This window comes from Scyliorhinus torazame, chromosome 1 (genome assembly GCF_047496885.1).
Source record: "Scyliorhinus torazame isolate Kashiwa2021f chromosome 1, sScyTor2.1, whole genome shotgun sequence".
In the NCBI taxonomy this organism is placed as follows: domain Eukaryota; kingdom Metazoa; phylum Chordata; class Chondrichthyes; order Carcharhiniformes; family Scyliorhinidae; genus Scyliorhinus; species Scyliorhinus torazame.
In genome coordinates this window covers 95,282,220-95,304,091 of record NC_092707.1, presented here as the reverse complement: position 1 = coordinate 95,304,091, position 21,872 = coordinate 95,282,220, and the positions used below count along the sequence as shown (strand labels likewise).

The 21,872-nt window shown below is 48.1% G+C and overlaps 1 protein-coding gene across 3 annotated transcripts in view; it reads right to left on the bottom strand.

Annotated features, from left to right (window-relative positions):
• ppil2 (peptidylprolyl isomerase (cyclophilin)-like 2) overlaps nt 1-21,872 on the bottom strand; it is a 593,707-nt gene that overhangs the window by 245,990 nt on the left and 325,845 nt on the right. For all 3 annotated transcript variants that reach the window (XM_072498280.1, XM_072498289.1, XM_072498297.1), the window contains one exon: nt 3,914-4,003. In XM_072498280.1, coding sequence (XP_072354381.1) covers nt 3,914-4,003 — 90 coding nt within the window. The remainder of the gene's footprint in view (nt 1-3,913; nt 4,004-21,872) is intronic.

Genomic DNA, 21,872 nt, shown 5'->3' with positions numbered 1-21,872 from the left:
CTTGTGTCTCCTCTCAACTGACCCTTCAACTAAGGGGAACAGCTGCTTCCAATCCACCCTGTCCATGCCCTCATAATCTTATGCACCTCAATCAGGTCACCCCTCAGTCTTCTCTGCTCCAGAGAAAACAACCCAAACCTATCCAACCTATCTTTATAACTTAAATGTTCCATCCCAGGCAACATTCTGGTGAACCTTCTCTGCAACCCCTCCAGTGCAATTACATCCTTCCTATAATGTGGCGACCAGAATTGCACACAGTACTCCAGCTGTGGCCTCACCAAAGTTCTATACAGCTCCATCATGACTTCCCTGCTTTTGTAATCTATCTCTCGATTGATAAAAACGAGTTGTCACCACCCTATTAACCTGCCTTCAGAGATCTATGGACAAACATGCCAAGGTCCCTTTGTTCTTCGGAACGTCCCTATGTCAGACCTTTATAGTTTCTTTATTTTTATTTATGCCCGACGGTATCGAGGGAACAGACGCAGCCAAGCATGTGGCAAGGCGAGACATTGAGTACAGGAGTTGGGAAATCCTGTTGCAGCTATATAAAACCTTGACTAGGCCGCATTTGGAGTACTGCGTGCAGTTCTGGTTACCACATTAGAAGAATGTGGAAGCTTTGGAGTGAGTGCAAAGAAGGTTCAGCAGGATGTTGCCTAGTCTCGAGGGTTTTGGCTATGAGGAGAGGTTGAATAAACCAGGATTGTTTTCACTGGAATGACAGAGGCATAGACAGGGTGGATAGTCAGAGGCTTTTTCCAATAGTAGTGGAAGTATCAATAACAAGGGGGCACAGGTTCAAGGTGAGAGGGGGAACGTTTAAGGGAGGTGTGTGGGGTAGTTTTTCACGCAGAGAGTGGTGGGTGCCTGGGACACGCTGCCAGAGGATGCGGTGGACGCAGGCATATTAGCAACATATAAGAGGCATCTGGATGGGTACATGAATAGGAAGATCTGAGTAAGGGCAGAAGTTTTTTTTTTTTAGTTAGGGCATCGTGATCGGCACAGACTTAGAGGGCTGGAGGGCCTGTTCCTGTGCTGTATTTTTCTTTGTTCTTTGCTATTGGAGCAATTGATGGGCGAGGGAGCTTTGATTGGCCCCACGAGGTGGATCGGGAACACAGGGCGCTGAGGAGGCTGCAGGTGGGCCAGTTGCAGAGGGCTAGACTATGAATAAGGGGAGAAGTAGAATGCTGGCTCATCAGTTGAGGAAGCAGGCAGCGGCAAAGGAGATTGGTAGAGTGACGGACAAATGGGGGAAAGGTGGAGGTGGATCCGGAGGGAGTGAATGGGGTATTTGAGGCATTCTATAGGAGGCTTTATGTTACGGAGCCCTCGAGGGGGTGAAGAGGAGATGAGGCGGTTCCTGGATGAGTTGGAGTTTCCCAAGGTGGAGAAGGGTGGGTATAGGGCCTGGAGGCCCGAATTGGGATGTGGGAGGTGATGGATGGCATGGGGGCAGTGCAGGCAGGGAAGGCTCCAGATCCGGATGGGTTCCCAGTGGCGTTTTATAAGAAGTCTGGGGTGGAGCTGGGGCCAGGGTTGGTTGGGAAGGATCAGACGGGTTTTGTGAAAGGAAGGTAAACTTCTGCTGCCTATGTCCTAATTCACACAAAGTTCTGTTTACCTATAGACCCTATGCTCACTGGCCTCCAGTGAAAAATCCAGTGAGATACAGAAGTCTGAGAAAACGCACGAACAGACTCAAAACAGCTTCTTCCCCGCTGTTACCAGACTTCTAAACGACCCTCTTATGGACTGACATCATTAACACTACACCCCCGTATGCTTCACCTGATGCCGGTGTCTATGTATTTACATTGTGTAACTTGTGTTGCCCTATTATGTATTTTCTTTTCTTTTCATGTACTTAATGATCTGTTGAGCTGCTCTCAGAAAAATACTTTTCACTGTACCTCGGTACACGTGACAATAAACAAAATCCAAAAATGTCTTCATTTTAAAATTTTCATTCTTATTTTCAAATCCATTCATGGTCTTGCTCTCTGCATCTTTGTAATCTCTTCCAGCCCCAAATCATCCGAGATATCTGCGCTCATCTAATTTTGACTTCTTGAGCAATCGTGATTTTAATCACTCCACCGTTGGTGGCTATGTCTCTTCAGTTGCAATTGGGCCTAAGTCCTGGAATTTCATTTTGGCCTCTCGTACTCACCTTCCTCCTTTAAGATTCTCCTTAAAACCTACCTCACTGACCAAGAGTTTGGTCATCTGACCAAATATCTAATGGCACAGTGTCATATTTTGTTTTATATTGCTCCTGTGAAGCACCGTGGGAAGTTTTACTACATTAAAGGAATATAAATATAAGTTATTGTTGTGCTTGCAAAATTGTCTGTTGAGGTCTGATTCATCCATGCAGCCACGTGGTCATGTAGCCACCACAGACCAATCAGTAACATTGGAATGTTGAGAATCTACAACAGCATTCTTACAGATAAACAGCTGCAATCTTTCAATGTCGACTGTCAATGTTTAGACTAACAAACTGCTGTAACGTACAAGTTATTTTGTACTCGGTTTTGCATTAACTTTTTAAAAACAACAATCATTTTTAACATTTCATACGAGATTTCAAAAACAAACATATGGTCAGCATTGAACTGTTTTACAAAAGTGATAAAGAGGGAATGGAACATATTTATACTTTATTAAAAAAATAGTCGCAACGTGGGTGATGCTAGCAAAGGCTGCGTTTAAAGATTTCACTCTCAACAACATCTACTATGTCCAGCTCAACTAGAACATCAGCAAGTACAGATAATTCTCCATCTGCTCAGCACCAGCCTGCCTACCTAGACTTTAAATGCACCTGTGTAAATGTTACAATTTGAAATTCAGCTACCATCAGCTAGATTCAATTATGAGCAGTTTTATGCTGACTTGTGTTCACTAGGATTGAATGGAGTATGTTCAGAATTGTCTCAGGGCAGGGTACTTACTGCCGTCAGAGGAAAAAAGAGACTTCTACCACATCTAAAGGAAACACATCAGTATGCTGATTCACTGAGCTAACACGATGCATAGCATTACCACCACCAAAGTTTGCTATTTCATAAAAGTTTCTCCTTTATTTTTATTCCCAAGATATAACATTTATTAAGTAGAAAATAGGTGCTCTGTACTATATTAATTTTCAAGATTTTTCAAATGAAAGCTGGGCCCAAATCTTTGAAAGTCTGAAGCATTTTTGCACAGTTGCAGCTTATGAGCTTGTGAATGCATATAATATATACAATTTGGCACCCTGTTCCTACATTGTAGGGAACCATACCTCACTGGAGGAATGTCAGCATTATATTATCACAAGGGAACAATAGCAACTATTTGAGAAATGGGGAAATTTGGCAACAGATAAGTTTAAGGAATCACAAAGTTGGTTCACTACACATTTTAATTAGGACTATAACATAACCAGTAAATATAGAATGTATTTAGAAATTATATTTAAAAACCAGCAGACTTTAAAAATCCAGGGTAATTTTACCACTTTTGAGCTCGAAAATTTATTTTAAAAATACTATTTAGAAGAGTCCTTCTGCAAAAGAAAGGGCCACGACAATACTGGAGCAAGCTGTGAGCTGAACACCAGTTTGAGGACTACTCATAAAATGCTTTCAGCAAAGCAGATTTTTAAAAAAAGGACTATCTGTCAAATTCTAAAAGATGGTCTGTCTTTTTTCTCTCACTAACTTCAATGAAACCTACAACATAAAGACTGCTTTAAACTGTTGGGTACATGAAAAGTATTTGAATACTTTTTTCTAAATCAGGGCATTGATCATTGTTCGTGCAGTACAGTGAGTGATACTGTACAAGAGACATTTCAAACAAATCTCACACTCAGCATGCTACACGTCAGCTGCAGTAGTAGTAGACTAACCATGAAGTTCCGGATAGATCGGTGAAAGATTGTTCCATCGTAATATCTCTTCTTACACAGTTTGATGAAATTTTCGCATGCCTTTGGAGTCTATGAAAATCAAACAGAGAAAAAAAACAATTTTACATTCTTGCAGCATTACAAATGGACAAAATTGACGAAAAGGGGAAAAATAGAATGGGAGTGAACTAGCCAGGAATACAAAAGCAGATTGTAGGAGCTAATACGTGTATATAAAAAAGAAGGGAGTAGCTTAAAAAAATTGTTGGTCCCTTGGAAGCAGAGGCAGGAAGAATCATTATGGGAATGGGAAAATGACCGAGACATTGAAGAAACATTATGGGGGGGATTTTCTGGTCCTATCCAGTGGGCAAAGGCATCTCTCCATGGCAGGTTCCCCGGCAGCAGGGTAGTCACCGCAGACATTAACGGGACCTCTGCCGGAAAACATGCTGCAGGGGAGCCGGAAAATCCTACCTTATGTGCCTGTCTTCACAGTAGAAGACACAAGTCGCAAACGAGAAACGGAGGGTAACCTAGATGCTAAAAAAATGAGGAAACTAAGTAATTAATGTCAGCAGACACAACTACAATAGAAAGCGAAGGGACAAAAATCCAACAAACCCCAGGAGCTGACAGTCTCTATCCTCAGGCCTTAAAGACATACCTGTAGGATGCTTTGACAATAATTATCCAAAATTCCCCAGATTATGAAACAGTCCCAATAGATTGGAATTTTGCCAAGGTAGCATCGCTACTCAGGAAAGGAAGGGGAAAGAAAACCTAACATTGGTTGGGAAAGTTCTGGAATCTATTATTAGGGACATTTTCACAGCTCCAACAACCCGGGTTCGATTCCCGGCTTGGGTCACTGTCTTTGTGGAGTCTGCACGCTCTCCCTGTGTCTGCGTGGGTTTCCTCCAGGTGCTCCGGTTTCCTCCCACAAGTCCCGAAAGACATGCTTGTTAGGTGAATTGGATTTTCTGAATTCTCCCTCTCGAACAGGCGTCGGAGTGTGGCGACTAGGGGATTTTAACAATAACTTGATTGCAGTGTTAATGTAAGCCTACTTGTGACACTAATAAAGATTATTATTATTATTATTTAAAATCTATGATAATGACGCAGCCAAAAAGAAAATAATGTATCTAAACTTTTCTGACAATACAAAGCTAGGTGGAAATGCAAGCTGTGGGGAGGACCAGAGAGGCTGTAAAGAGATATAGACAGGTGAAGTAAGTGACCAACAAGATGGTAAATGGGGTATAATGTGGGTGAGTATGAGGTTGTTCAGTTTAGTTGTAAGAATAGAAATACAGTTTTTTTTTCAAAAGGCACGAAACAGGTAAATGTTACTGTCCGAAGAGATGATAAACAAGGAACACAAAGTTAGCATTCAGTTACAGGAAGCTGTTCGTTAGTGGTGGAGGGTTTGAATATTTGTGGAACGGGGAGCAATCAAGCAGGCTGTTTTGTCCTGGATGGTGTTGAGCTTCTTGAGTGTTGTTGAAGCTGCACCCCTCCAGGCAAGTGGAGAGTATTCCATTACACGCCTGACTTGTGCCTTGTAGATGGTGGACATGTTTGGGGAGTCAGGAGATTACCCGCCGTAGGATTCCTAGCCTTTGATCTGCCCTGGTAGCCACAGTATTAATGTGGCTAGTCCAGTTCAGTTTCTGATCAGTGGTAACCTCCAAGATGTTGATTGTGGGACATTCAGCGATGGTGATGCCAATGAATGTCAAGGAGTGGTGGTTAGATCCTCTTTTGTAGGAGATGGTCATTGCCTGGCACTTGTGTGACGCAAATGTAACTTGCCACTTGTCAGCCCAAGTCTGGATATTGTCCAGGTCTTGCTTCATTTGGACATGGACTACTTCATTATCTGAGGAGTCACTGAACATTGTGCAATCATCCGCAAACATCCTCACTTCTGACGTTATGACGGAAAAAAGGTCATTGGTGAAGCAGCTGAAGATGGTTGGGCCTAGGACACTACCCTGAGGAACTCCTGCAGTTATGTCCTGGAGCTGAGATGATTGACCTTCAACCATCTCAATCATCTTCATTTGTGCCAGGTATGACTCCAACCAATGGAGAGTTTTCCTCCCTGATTCCCATTGACTCCAGTTTTGCTGGGCTCCTTGATGCCACGCTCAGTCAAATGCTGCCTTGATGTCAAGGGCAGTCACTCTCACCTCACCTCTGGCATTAGCTCTTTTGTCCATGTTTGAACCAAGGCTGTAATGAGGTTAGGAGCTGAGTGACCCTGGCAGAAATCAAAGTTATTGCTGAGTAAGTGCGCTTGATAGCACTGTTGATGACTCCTTCCATCACTTTGCTGATAATGGAGAGTGGACTGAGAGAGAATAGACTGATAGGGCGGTAATTGGGTGGGTTGGATTTGTTCTGTTTCTTGTGTACAGGACACACCTCGGAGGACACCTGCGAGGACACACCTGGGCAATTTTCCACATTGCCGAGTAGATGCCGGTGTTGTAGCTGTACTGGAATAGCTTGGTTTGGTGTGCAGCCAGTTCTGGAGTACAAGTTTTCAGTACTATTGCTGGGATATTGTCAGGGCCCATAGCCTTTGCAGTATCCAGTGCCTTCAGCGGTTTCTTGATATTACGTGGAGTGAATCGCATTGGCTCTACACTAACATCTGTGGTGCAGGGAACCTCCAGAAGAGACAGAGCTGGATCATCCACTCGGCACTTCTGGCTGAAAATTGTTGCGAATGCCTCAGCCTTGTCTTTTGCGCATATGTGCTGGGCTCCTCCATCACTGAGGATGGGAATGGGGATATTTGTGCAGCCTCGTCCTCCAGGGAGTTGATTAATTGTCCACCACCATTTAGGGCTGGGCATGGCAAGACTATAGAGCTTAGATCTGATGCTATTGTTGTGCAATCGCTTAGTTGCTTATGGCACACATGTAATCCTGTGTTGTAGCTTCACCAGGTTGACACCTCACTTTTTGGTATGCCTGATATTAATTCTGGCATGCTCTCCTGCACTCTTCATTGAACTAGGAAGGCAAATGATAAGTTGGCATTTACTGCTGGGAGTTTAAAGTGCGGGAATAAAAATGTCTTGCTGCAATTGTACAGGGTTTTGGGGAGTGAGGTTTTGCTCTCCAAATTTAAGGATGGATATAACTACATTGGAAGCTGTTCGGCAAACATTCATTAGATTAGTCCCTGGGATGAGAGGGTTATCCGATGATGAGAGGCTTATATTCTCGAGAGTTTAGAGGAGCAAGAGGCAATCTCATTGAAACATTCAAGATTCTGACAGAGTCGGCAAAGAGGTTGTTTTGCTATCTGTGGAATCTAAAATGCAGGAGGATATTCTAAGGATAAGGGGATGATCAGATGAAGAGAAATTTCTTCAGTCGAAAGGTTGTGAATATTTGGAATTTTCTACACCAGAGTTGTAGATGCTCTGTCATTCAATATATATATATTTCTTTTAAAAATATTTTTATTAAAGTATTTGCAAATTTTTATAACATGAACAAAAACAATAACATTGACATGGCAAAATAAACATTTCCCCACCCGACCCAATCTTCACACACCACAACCATCTAACACCTATCCCCGCCCCCCCGCCCCCCTGGACTACTGCTTGTCATTCAATATATTTAAGGCTTGGATAGACCGGATTTTCATCTCTCAGAAATCAAGCAATATGGGGAGGAGGCAGGTAAGTAGAACTGAAGCCCAAGATCAGCCATGGTCACATTGAATGGCTGTGTAAACTCAATGGGCTGCATGAACTATTATTTCTCCTATCTCTTGCATTCTTGTATGCATTCAAAAACCTCTCTACCAGTCATATTATCATTTGCAGCACTTTACTTTTATTATCAATGTGTGTGGTACTACCATCGTGCTAAATGGGACAGATTCAGAACAGAACTAGCAACTCAAGGCTGCATAGCCATGAGGTGCTGTGGGCCATCAGCAGAATTGTAGCACAATCTGTAATCTCATGGCCTGGCATATCCCCACTGTACCATTACCACAATGCCAAGGGATGAACAAGCCAGTTAGCCTAACATTGGTTGGGAAAGTGCTGGAATCTATTATTAGGGAAGTCTTAACAACTCATTTTGAAAATCGTAGTATGATTAGACAAAGTAAACATAGTTTAACAAACAGAAAATAGTGTTCAACACATTTGTTAGTGTTTTTCTGAGTATATAACTAATAAGATAAAGGGGAACCAGCAAAAGTAATATACCCGATTCCCAAAAGGCAACTGATAGGGTGATGCACAAAAGGTTATTGGCAATACAGTTCATAGAAGCATACAATTTACAGTGCAGGAGGAGGCCATTCGGCCTATTGAGTTTGCACCGGCCCTTGGACAGAACACCCAACTTAAGCCCAAGTCTCCACCCTATCCCCGTAATCGACCTAACCTTTTGGACACTAAGGGGCAACTGAGCAGGGCCAATCCACCTAACCTGCACATCTTTGGACGATGGAAGGAAACCGGAGCACCTGGAGGAAACCCACCCACACACGGGAGAAAGCTCAAACTCCACACAGTCACCCGAGGTCAAAATTGAACCCGGGTCCCTGGAGCTATGGGGCAGCAGTGCTGACCACTCTGCCACCGTGCCGCCCAACAAAAATTGTTGGGGAGCATGCCAAGAGCAGCACCAGGCATATTGAAAAACGAGGTGTCAAACTGCAGAAGCTATAACACAGGACTACTTGCATGCCAAACATAAGCAGCAAGTGACAGAGCTAAGCAATTCCACAACCAACAAATCAGATCTAAGCTCTGCTGGGCAGCACAGTGGTTAGCACTGCCTCATGGCGCCAAGGGCCCGGGTCCAATCCTGGCCCCGGGTCACTGTTTGTCTGCAGTTTGCACATTCTCCCAGTGTCTGCATGGGTCTAACCTCCACAACCCAAAAGGTGTGCAGGGTAGGTGAGTTGGCCACGCTAAATTGTCCCTTAATTGGGTAAAAAAAAAGATCTAAGCTCTGCAGTCCTGCCACATTCAGTTGTGAATGGTGGTTGACAATTCAACAACTCACTGGAGGAGGAGGCTCCACCAATATCCCCTTTCTCAATGAAGAGGGAGCCCAGCACATCTGTCTAAAAGGCAAGGCTGAAGTATTTGTAATAATTTTCAGCCAGAAGTGCTGAGTTGGTGATCTATCTTGGTCTCCTGCCGCTGTCCCGACTTTCACAGATGCCAGTCTTTAGCCAATTCAATTCACCCCCCCATGATATGGATGGCACGGTAGCACAGTGGTTAGCACTGTTGTTTCACAACACCAGGGTCCCAGGTTCGATTCCCGGCTTGGGTCACAGTCTGTGCGGATCTGCACATTCTCCCTGTGTCTGCGTGGGTTTCCTCCGGGTGTTCCAGTTTCCTCCCACAAGTCCCAAAAGACGTGCTGTTAGGTAATTTGGACATTCTGAATTCTCCCTCTGTGTACCCGAACAGGCACCGGAATATGGTGACTAGGGGCTTTTCACAGTAACTTCATTGCAGTGTTAATGTAAGCTTACTTGTGACAACAGGATTATTATATCAAGAAATGGCTGAAGGCACTGAATACAGCAAAGGCTCTGACAATATTCCGGCAATAGTAGTGGAACTTACCGCATGGCCCTAGCCAAGCTGTTCCAATACAGCTACAACAGTGGCAATGTGGAAAATTGACCAGGTATGTCCTGTACACATAAAGCAGGATAAATCCAACCCAGCCAATTACCACCCTCTCAGTCTACTCTCAATCATTAGTAAAGTGATGGAAGGGGTCATCAAGAGTGCTCTCAAGCTGCATTTACTTAGCAATAACCTACTCACTGATGCTCAATTTGGGTTCCGCCAGGTAACTCAGCTCCTTACCTCATTCCAGCCTTGGTTCAAACATGGACAAAAGAGCTCAACTGCAGAGGTGAGGTGAGAGTGACTGCCTTTGACGTCAAGGCAGCATTTGATCAAGTGTGGCATCAAAGAGCCCTAGTAAAACTGACGTCAATGGGAATCAGGGGGGAAACTTTCTGCTGGTTCTAGTCATACCAAACACAAAGGAAGAAGGCTGTGCTTGTTGGAAGTCGATCATCACTGAAGGAGTTCCACAGGGTAGTGTCTAAAGCCCAACCATATAGAACATAGAGCATACAGTGCAGAAGGAGGCCATTCGGCCCATCGAGTCTGCACCGACCCACTTAAGCCCTCACTTCCATCCTATCCCCGTCACCCAATAACCCCTCCTAACCTTTTTGGTCACTAAGGGCAATTTATCGTGGCCAATCCACCTAACCTGCACATATACTAATACTAATCTTTTATACTGTACTAATCTTTTATACTATACTAATACTAATCTTTTATTGTCACAAGTAGGCACAGAATGTCCAATTCACCTATCAAGCACTTCTTTCGGGACTTGTGGGAGGAGACTGGAGCACCCGGGGGAAACTCACACAGACACGGGGAGAACGTGCAGACTCCGCACAGACAGTGACCCAGCCGGGAATTGAACCTAGGACCCTGGCGCTGTGCGGCTACAGTGCTAACCACTGTGCTACCATGCTGCCCATATTCAGCTGCTTCATCAATGACTTCCCCTTCATCATAAGGTTGCAAGTGCGGACGCTCTGTTACAATTGCATAATGGTTCAGCACCATTCATGATTACTCAGATACTAAAGGAGATGATATCCACATACAACCAGACCTGGTCAACATTCAGACTCAGGCTGATAAATGGCTAGTAACACTCATGCCGCACAAGTGCCAGGCAATGACCAACATCAACTAGATAATCGAGCCATCTCCTCTAAACATTCAATGGCATTACCATCACTGAATCACCCACCATCAATATGGGAGTTAATATTGACCAGAAACTGAGCTAGACCAACCGTATACAAAGTGTGGCTGCAAGAGCAGGTCAGAGGCTGGGAATTATGCAGAGAATAACTGATTTATGATCTCTTTAAAGCCCGTCCGCCATCTATAAGGCACAAGCCAAGCGTAAGACTTCTTACTGTGCCCACCCCAGTCCAGCGGCAGCATATTCACTTTACGAGTCTGCGTGGGTTTCCTCCTGGTCCTCGGGATTCCTCCCACAAGTCCCAAAAGACGTGCTTGTTAGATGAATTGGACATTCTGAATTCTCCTTCAGTGTCCCCGAACAGGTGCCGGAGTGTGGCGACTAGGAGCTTTTCACAGTAACTTATTTGCAGTGTTAATGTAAGCCTACTGGTGACACTAATAAAGAGTATTAAGTCAAGAGTGTGGGATGGAATACTCTCCAATTGCCTGAATGAATGCAGTTCCAACATTCAAAAAACTTGGCGCCATCCAGAGGAGCAGCAAAACTCCTTCCATTAAAAATGACAAAAAGGTAATACCCAAGTACGTTTTAATGAGAACTTTTTAATTAAAGTAAATATATACAAATAAGAAATACAAAATACTTCTATTAATTAGATTTTTGCATGTTTGTAGCTATTGTGTGGTTTGGCTCTTCAACACAGAGAAAAGGCAGAGCAGTGGCGGTGAAGGAAAAAGAACTCCGATTCTCCACTACTTCATTGGACATCCTGCCCCACTTGTCTAAAGATCTATGGGTCAAGATTAGGCCTGTTCAGTCACATGAAGAGACATTGCTGAAATTTGTGACCTTATAGAAATCTTCCTCAAATTGAGGGACAGCCAATGGCAACAACGGCAGAGGTTTTGTCCCAGCTATGACCAATATGCCAAATTCAGCACTGGTAAGACATCAGTGCAACATAGCGATGCATTGACTGACAATTTGGTCGGTTGCTAATTTATCAGAGGTTAGCCTCTTCTCCAAATACATACAGTTAGTCAAAAGCAAAAACAAGGTTAATGGTATCCATTATCTTGAGAAGTTAAGAATCGCAGGAATATTTGTGACCCATTCTTCCACCCTCACCACTTTCAGCCGGTTTTATCATTTAATTCAATTCTGGTGAATCACTATCTTTTTTAAAAAAATAATTTTTATTGAAGTTTTCACAAAAAATCAACAACAAACTGTAAAAGGAACCCAATAGAATTAAATACAAAACAAAACAACCCCGTGCCCCCCGATACATAAATAATAAATTAATACCCCAAATTAACACATAGCAAATATATACACCCCCTCAGATCCCCCAGTATAGACAAACAAAAGTGAAATAGACCCCCCCCCCCCGGGTTACTTCTGCTGACCATTGTCTACCGTTCTGCCAGGAAGTCCAAGAACGGCTGCCACCGCCTGAAAAACCCTTGCACCGATCCCCTTAAGGCAAATTTCACCCTCTCCAATTTAATAAACCCTGCCATATCGTTGATCCAGGATTCCACGCTTGGGGGCTGCGCATCCTTCCACTGAAGAAGAATCCTTCGCCGGGCTACCAGGGACGCAAATGCCAGAAGACCAGCCTCTTTCGCCTCCTGCACTCCCGGCTCCCCTGCAATCCCAAATATTGCGAGCCCCCAGCCCGGTTTGACCCTGGATCCTACCACCCTCGACACCGTCCTCGCTACACCCTTCCAAAATTCCTCCAGCGCTGTGCATTCCCAGAAAATATGGGTGTGGTTTGCTGGGCTCCCTGAGCACCTAACACACCTGTCCTCACCCCCAAAAAAACGGCTCATCCTTGTCCCGGTCATGTGTGCCCTGTGCAGCACCTTAAACTGTATGAGGCTGAGCCTCACGCACGAAGAGGAAGAGGTCACCCTCCCAAGGGCATCTGCCCACGTCCCCTCCTCGATCTCCTCCCCCAACTCTTCCTCCCACTTACCTTTCAGCTCCACCACCGAGGCCTCCTCCTCCTGCATTACCTGGTATGTTGCTGAGATATTCCCCTCTCCAACCCACACCCCCGAGAGCACCTTGTCCTGTACAGTGCATGGCAACAGCAGCGGGAATTCCACCACTTGCCGTCTGGCAAACGCCCTTACCTGTAGATACCTAAAGGTGTTCCCCGGGGGTAACCCGTACTTCTCCTCCAGCTCACCCAGGCTCGCGAACTTCCCATCCACAAACAGGTCCCCCAACCTTCTTATCCCTGCCCTGTGCCACCCCGAAAACCCTCCATCTATTCTCCATGGGACAAACCGGTGGTCCCTCCGTATCGGGGTCTTCACCGAGGCCCCCACTTCCCCCCTGTGCCGCCTCCATTGCACCCAGATTTTGAGGGAAGCCGCCACCACCAGGTTCGTGGTATACCTCATTGGAGGGGGCGGAAGCGGCGCCGTTGCCAGCGCCTCGAGACTCGTACCCTCACAAGACGCCGTCTCCAGCCTCTTCCATGCAGCCCCCTCCCTCTCCATCACCCACTTGCGCACCATCGCCGCATTGGCGGCCCAGTAGTACCCACAGAGGTTGGGCAGCGCCAGCGCCAGCCCCCCCCCCCCCCCCCCGTCCCGTCCCTACTCCGCTCCAGGAACATCCTTCTCACCCTTGGAGTCCCTCGCGCCCACAAAAACCCCGTTATGCTCCTGTTGACCCGCCTAAAGAGGGCCTTCGGGTTAAGAATGGGGAGGCACTGGAACAGGAACAAAAACCTTGCGAGCACCGTCATCTTAACTAACTGCACCCTACCCGCCAGGGACAGCGGCAACACGTCCTACCTCTGAAACTCTTCCTCCATTTGCTCCACCAGCCTCGTGAAATTAAGTCTACGCAGGGCCCCCCAGTTCCTGGCCACCTGGACCCCCTAATACCTGAAGCTCCTCTCCGCCCTTTTTAATGGGAGCTCGCCAATCCCCCTCTCCTGGTCCCCTGGGTGAACCACGAACAACTCGCTCTTCCCCATGTTGAGCTTGTACCCTGAGAAATCCCCGAAATCCCTGAGGATCCTCATTACCTCCGGGATTCCCCCCACCGGGTCCGCCACATATAGCAGCAAGTCGTCCGCATAGAGCGACACCCTATGCTCCTCCCCACCCAGTACCAACCCCCTCTAGTTCCTCGACTCCCTCAGTGCCATAGCCAGGGGTTCAATCGCCAGTGCGAAGAGCAGGGGGGTCAGGGGACACCCCTGCCTCGTATCTCGATGCCACCGAAAGTACTGAGACCTTCTCTTGTTCGTGGCCACACTCAGGACCTCGTACAACAGCCTAACCCACCTGACGAACCCCTCCCCAAACCCGAACCTCTTTCAGCACCTCACACAAGTACCCCCACTCTACCCTATCGAAGGCTTTCTCAGCGTCCATCGCCACCACTATCTCCGCCTCCCCCTCCCTCGCCGGCATCATAATAACGTTCAGGAGCCTCCGCACATTTGCGTTCAACTGGCTCCCCTTCACAAACCCCGTCTGGTCTTCGTGGATAACCTGCGGCACCCAATCCTCAATTCTCGTCGCTAAGACCTTCGCCAGCACCTTTGCATCTACAGTTAACAACAAAATCGGCCTCTAAGACCCACACTGCAGGGGATCCTTGTCCCGCTTCAGGATCAAGGAGATCAGTGCCCGGGACATTGTCAGGGGCAAAGCCCCCCCCCCCCTCCCTTGCCTCATTGAAGGTCCTAACCAGCAACGGGCCCAACAGGTCCACATATTTTTTGTATAAATCGACCGGGAAACCGTCCGGCCTTCCCCGCCTGCATGCTCCCTTATCCCTTTGGCCAGCTCCTCCAGCCCAATCGGGGCCCCTAATCCCGCCACCAGTCCCTCCTCCACCTTTGGAAACCTCAATTGGTCCAGAAAGCAGCCCATCCCTCCCTTCTCCAGTGGGAACTCAGACCGACACAGTTCCTCATAAAAGTCCCTGAAGACCCCATTGATGCCAACCCCATTCCGCACCACACTCCCTCCCCTATCCTTAACTCCCCCGATCTCCCTAGCTGCGTCCCACTTCCGAAGCTGATGCGCCAGCATCCGGCTTGCCTTTTCCCCATATTCATAAACCGCCCCCTGGGCCCTCCTCCACTGCGCCTCCGCCTTCCTGGAGGTCAACAGGTCAAATTTGGCCTGGAGGCTACGCCTCTCCCTCAACAGTCCCTCCTCCGGCACCTCCGCGTATCCCCTGTCTACCCTCACCATCTCCCCCACCATCCTCTCCCTCTGCTCTCTCCTCTCCTTGTGGGCCCTAATGGAGATCAGCTCTCCCCTAACCACCGCCTTCAGCGCCTCCCAGACCATCCCCACTCGGACCTCCCCGTTATCGTTGGCCTCCAGGTATCTCTCTATGCTTCCTCGGACCCGCTCGCTCACCTCCTCGTCCGCCAACAGCCCCACCTCCAAGCGTCACAACGGGGGCAGCACGGTAGCATTGTGGACAGCACAATTGCTTCACAGCTCCAGGGTCCCAGGTTCGATTCCCGGCTTGGATCACTGTCTGTGCGGAGTCTGCACATCCTCCCCGTGTGTGTGTGGGTTTCCCCCGGGTGCTCCGGTTTCCTCCCACAGTTGTGCAGGTTAGGTGGATTGGCCATGATGAATTGCCCTTAAGTGTCCAAAATTGCCCTTAGTGTTGGGTGGGGTTACTGGGTTATGGGGATAGGGTGGAGGTGTTGACCTTGGGTAGGGTGCTCTTTCCAAGAGCCGGTGCAGACTCGATCGGCCGAATGGCCTCCTTCTGCACTGTAAATTCTATGATAATCTATGAACGGGCGCTGGTCCCTCTCCTCCACCAGCTCTAGGTCTACCCAATACGGGACGTGATACGAAATGGCTATCGCCGAGTACTCGGTATCCTCTACTCTCGCTATCAGTGCCCTGCTCACAACAAAAAAGTCGATCCGGAAATAGGCCTTATGAACGTGCGAGAAGAATGAAAACTCCCTCGCCCCTGGCCTTGCAAATCTACAAGGGTCCACCCCTCCCATCTGGTCCATAAACCCCCTCAGCACTTTAGCCGCCACCGGCCTCCTAACCGTCCTAGACATGGAGCGGTCCAGTGTCGGATCCAACACAGTGTTAAAGTCCCGTCCCCCCATTATCAGGCCCCCCACTTCCAAGTCCGGAATCCGACCCAACATATGCCGCATAAAACCCGCATCGTCCCAGTTCGGGGCGTACACGTTGACCAGCACCACCCTCTCCCCTTGCAGCTTACCACTTACCATTACGTACCTGTCGCCATTGTCTGTCACAATGCTCGACGCCTCGAACGACACCCTCTTTCCCACCAAGATCGCCACCCCCACGATTTTTTGGCATCCAGCCCCAAATGAAACACCTGACAACCCACCCCTTCCTCAATCTTACCTGGTCTGCCACCTTCAGGTGCGTCTCCTGGAGCATGGCCACATCCGCCTTCAGCCCCTTCAGGTGCGCGAACACCCGGGCCCGCTTAACCGGCCCGTTCAGTCCCCTTACGTTCCAGGTTATCAGCCGGATCAGGGGGCTACCCGCCCCCCTCCCCGCCGACTAGCCATAACCCCTCCTCGGCCAGCCACGCGCCCCCACCCCACACCCGTCCCGTTCCCCACGGTGGCAGACCCCCGTCCCAAACCGCTCTACTCGCTCCAGCTCCCCCTTGACCATACCAGCAGCAACCCGGTGTCGTTCCCCCCCCCCCCCGCCACCCCCCACCCCCAATGCTGGGACGCCTCCTAGCTGCTTTGCTCCCCCCATTGCACTCCCGCAAGTCAGCTGACTCCTGCTGACCCCGGCCATTCCCGCCTCTCCTTCGACCCCTCCCATTGTGGGGCTTCCTCTGCCCCTCCATTACCCACCAGCAGGCTCTCTGCCTCCCCCTTCCATCCCAAGCGCGGGAAGAAACCCGCGCTTCCCTGCCCCGGCCCCGCCCTCTCCAGCGCGGGAAAAAGCCCGCGCTTTCCACCTGCCTGGCCCCGCCTCCTCTGGCGCAGCTCCTTTTACAGGCCCAGTCCCCTCACCCCCGACTCGGGCCTCCCCCTCCCCCGCGGGGCCCCATCCCCCCTACCGGCCATACACCCCCCTACCGGCCATCCACCCCCTACTCTGTTTACTTGCCCCCCTCCAAGAACCCACCCGACAGACCCAGCCAAAACAGTGCCAACCCACCCTAACCACCCACACCAAATCAAAAAGAAACAAGAACAAAGAACCCCCCCCTCAAAATGTAACACAACAACAACAATCCCCGACCATCCCCACGCCCGACCCCCCATCCTGACCCTCAGTTTGTGTCCAGCTTCTCGGCCTGAACAAAGGCCCACGCCTCCTCCGGGGACTCAAAATAATGGTGCCGGTCCTTGTAGGTGACCCACAGAAGCGTCGGCTGCAGCATGCCAAACTTCACCCCCTTCCTGTGCAGCACCACCTTCGCTCGATTGTACCCAGCCCTCTTCTCCGCCACCTCCGCGCTCCAGTCCTGATATATTCGAACCTCCGCTTTCTCCCACCTGCTGCTCCTCTCTTTCTTGGTCCACCCGAGTACGCACTCCCGATCAGCGAACCGATGAAACCGCACCAGCACTGCCCGCGGAGGCTCGTTAGCCTTGGGCCTCCTCGCCAGCACTCTATGGGCCCCTTCCAGCTCCAGGAGCCCCTGGAAGGACCCCGCTCCCATCAGCGAGTTTAACATGGTGAGCATATAGGCCACCACGTCTGATCCCTCCAGCCCCTCCGGGAGGCTCAGGATCTGCAGATTCTTCCGCCTCGACCGATTCTCCATCTCCTCGAACCGTTCCTGCCATTTCCTGTGGAGCGCCTCGTGCGTCTCCATCTTTACCGCCAGACCTAAGATCTCGTCCTCATTGTCAGAGATCTTTTGTCGGACCTCGCGGATCGCCGCCGTCTGGGTCTCCAGCAGCTTATCAATAGAAGCCTTCATCGGCTCAAGCAGGTCTGCTTTGAGCTCCCTGAAGCAGCGCTGGATAACCTCGTGCTGCTCCTGCGCCCACTGCATCTACACTGCCTGGTCCCCGCCTGCCGCCATCTTGCTCTTCTTCCCTCGCACTTTCTTTGGGTTCACCCCCACTTTTTTAGTCGCCCCGCTCCTGGTCCAAGCCATACACTGTCGGGGGAATGTTGCAGTCTTCTTCCCACACCGGGAAATGTCGACAAAATGCCACAGGGGGCCCCGAATAGAGCCCAAAAGTCCGTTCCAAGCGGGTGCTGCCGAACGTGCTACTTAGCTCTGCATAGCTGCAACCGGAAGTCCGTGAATCAGTATCTTAACTCCATCAATGTGGTCTAAGGAAATGCTTCCTATTATTACCCCTGTACAGTCTAGCTCTAATTTTAAGGATATGTCCACACATCGATTTCATTCCAATGCATTCCAACTCTGTACAGTGCATTCAAGCTCATCATTCTATGCCCATCTATAACAAGGTGACGAATGTCGTGTTATTCACCCTGGGGTAACACGGACTGCAACATAATGCAGATGAATGGTAAAGCAGACAGCAAACGTAGGCGTTGGTTCAATACGATTTATTGAACTTCTGTAACAATGCACACAGCTGGCTGTGGGTTGACACTCTGCTACTCTTAAGTATACTAACTCTAACTTACTAGACCAGGCTAGCTCTGATCCACGTGTAGAAGGTGCTGACTGATATATACACCCTGACTGTCACTACAGTTGTCACCAGTGGAAAGAGGCGTAGTACTGATGCCTCATGTGTTTTAAAGTTGGAAGCCCCCCTCTGGTGTTCTGTCTGGTGATTGGTTGTGTTCTGTCCTGTATGTTGATTGGCTAACCTGGGTGTCTGTCACTGCCTGTTTTTACCTCATGATGTGCATGGGTGCATATTATGACATCCTCCCCTTTTTAAAAAAAAATTGTTGGTTGCTGGGAGCATATAAGGCATATTTACAGATATAACTATGTACAGCAAATGGCGAGTGAATGCATATGTACATGTAAGGTGTCCAGCGTGCAGATACAGAACGATATGTACAAAGGGACTATTTACAAGTCCAATCTCTGGGGCTGGCGTCGGATCCTTTGTCGACCGCCTGAGAGGTGGAGGTGGGGACGACGGCGCCTTGACAGGCCGGATTGCAGCCAGATTGGTGGCCTCGTGGAGCGAGGTGTCCGGAAAAGGCATAACGACAGCTGGGAACGTGAGATCCGGTGGTGGGCAGGCAAATTTGCGTAGTGCCCTTCTGTTGCGCCTGACAATGGATCCATCAGCCATGGGAACCACGAACGACCTGGGAGCAGCCTGTCGAACAACAGCTGGAGCTGACCAGCCTCCACCAGGCAACTTGATGCGAACAGCATCTTCCGGAGAGAGCACAGGCAAATCAGTAGCATGAGCATCGTATGTCAGCTTTTACCAGTTTCTGAGTTGCTGCACCTTTTGCAGCACTGGGAGGTGATCCAGGTCAGGTAAATAAATGGCCGGAACAGTTGTCCGCAGGTCACGATTCATAAGGAGTTGTGCCGGAGACATTCCGGTGGACAGAGGGGTTGCCCTGTACGCCAGGAGCACAAGTTTAAAGCCAGAAGTTGAGTCCGCAGCCTTGCAGAGCAGTTGCTTCACGATATGGACCCCTTTTTCGACCTTCCCGTTAGATTGCGGGTTATGCGGGCTCGAGGTAATGTGCTTGAACTGGTATAGCTTCGCGAAGTTGGACCACTCTTGACTGTAGAAGCAGGGACCATTGTCGCTCATGACCGTGAGCGGAATACCATGCCTGGCAAATGTCTCCTTGCAGGCCTTGATGACAGTCCTTTATGTGAGATGGGACAGCTTCACCACTTCGGGTAACTCGAGAAGTAGTCAATTATAAGCACGTAGTCACTGAATTATTCAAGGTAAATTACTTAGATGAAGTAGAATCCTGGTATTATGTTGTGTTATTCACCCTGGGGTAACACGGACTGCAACAGGATGCAGATGAACGGTAAAGCATACACCAAACTTAGGCGTTGGTTCAATACGATTTCTTGAACTTCTGTAACAATGCACTCAGCTGGCTGTGGGTTGACACTCTACTACTCTAAGTGTACTAACTCCAACTTACTAGACGGCTGGCTCTGATCCACGTGTAGAAGGTGCTGACTGATATATACACCCTGACTGTCACTACAGTTGTCACCAGTGGATAGAGGCGGAGTGCTGATGCCTTGTGTGTTTTATAGTTGGAAGCCCCCCTCTGGTGTTCTGTCTGGTGATTGGTTGTGTTCTGTCCTGTATGTTGATTGGCTAACCTGGGTGTCTGTCACTGCCTGTTTTTACCTCATGATGTACATGGGTGCATATTATGACAACCAACAGCGCAGTAGAAAGAGTGTACTTTGCACATAATTGCCAAAGAAAGTGGTGTCTGCCCATATCATGTTCAGAAGGCATCAATTTACAGTAAATCTTTGTTTACATGAGATTATTGAAAGAAAATGTACAGATAAACAATTGTTGCTGCATTATAATACACTAATAGCTTTGCAGCTCTAAAGTGCTTTAGTATACAGCAGAGTAGATTTGGAGGCATGGTTCAATCTTTACTAAATAGTAAGACTCAGAAAGTATTAATAGGGACTTTTCCAAATTTTGCATGATATGACAGGATTAAGCCAGAAACAAGATACAAGTTAAAATCTTGACGGGGTGAGCTGATGTGCTAATGAAAGCTAATGTGCATCCAGGAGCTCAATGGAATAGTAGAGCATGTACTGCTTACAGCATCCTTCACATTCTTTGGAAGTTAGTTTCCTTGGGTACAAATGAGATTCATAAACCCACAAGTACTAAAACTCAACAAAGGCAAGGCAGCTTTAATTAAATTCTTATACCGGCTGTCAGATAATTGTTTTTCACTTTTCTGTAGCATAGCCTCAATCTTAGGCTATCCCGCAGTTCTCTGCCTTGGTAAGGCAGCAGTGGGATTTAAGGTAGCAAAAAAGCAGAAGCACGACACTAACACCACTGGTATGAAAATCTATTTGGTAAATCTAGCTCCAAGTCACCGCAGACCAGGCACAGAGTGAGAGACAGGTGAGGATAAGAGTTTTTAAAGTGGAGGTTTAACCAAAGCAATGCCTGCAACAAATAATTGTTCATTTAACTGCAACACTCAAATGGGAAGTATACCAAATTTTTACTGAGTTTCTGCCAAGTCAATTTAGAGCACGATAGTACTAAAAGGGTTGCTGAGACCAATGTTCCCTCTAACATGCATACATGTGTTGGCTTTGCAGCAATCTGAAATATAGCACACATTGACACAAACAGGCTACTCAGAACTTGTCATTCATTGACAGAAATTTCCAGCATATTCGAAGGTCATTACTTTTACATTATAAACTGCCCATGAACAAGAAAGTGGTGCTCAGAGGATTTTGTAAGCCACCCAGTAAAGAAAAGATATAGAAGGAACATTGGTCAAGGGAATACCAAATAAAGCCTGCCCTTCTTTGTTCAAGAAGGGGAGTAGAGACAACCCCGGCAACTATAGACCGGTGAGCCTCACGTCTGTTGTGGGTAAAGTCTTGGAGGGGATTATAAGAGACAAGATTTATAATCATCTAGATAGGAATAATATGATTAGGGATAGTCAGCATGGCTTTGTGAAGGGTAGGTCATGCCTCACAAACCTTATCGAGTTCTTTGAGAAGGTGACTGAACAGGTAGACGAGGGTAGAGCAGTTGATGTGGTGTATATGGATTTCAGTAAAGCGTTTGACAAGGTTCCCCACGGTAGGCTATTGCAGAAAATACGGAGGCTGGGGATTGAGGGTGATTTAGAGATGTGGATCAGAAATTGGCTAGCTGAAAGAAGACAGAGGGTGGTGGTTGATGGGAAATGTTCAGAATGGAGTTCAGTTACAAGTGACGTACCACAAGGATCTGTTCTGGGGCCGTTGCTGTTTGTCATTTTTATAAATGACCTAGAGGAGGGCGCAGAAGGGTGGGTGAGTAAATTTGCAGACGACACTAAAGTCGGTGGTGTTGTCGACAGTGCGGAAGGATGTTGCAGGTTACAGAGGGACATAGATAAGCTGCAGAGCTGGGCTGAGAGGTGGCAAATGTAGAGAAGTGTGAGGTGATTCACTTCGGAAGGGA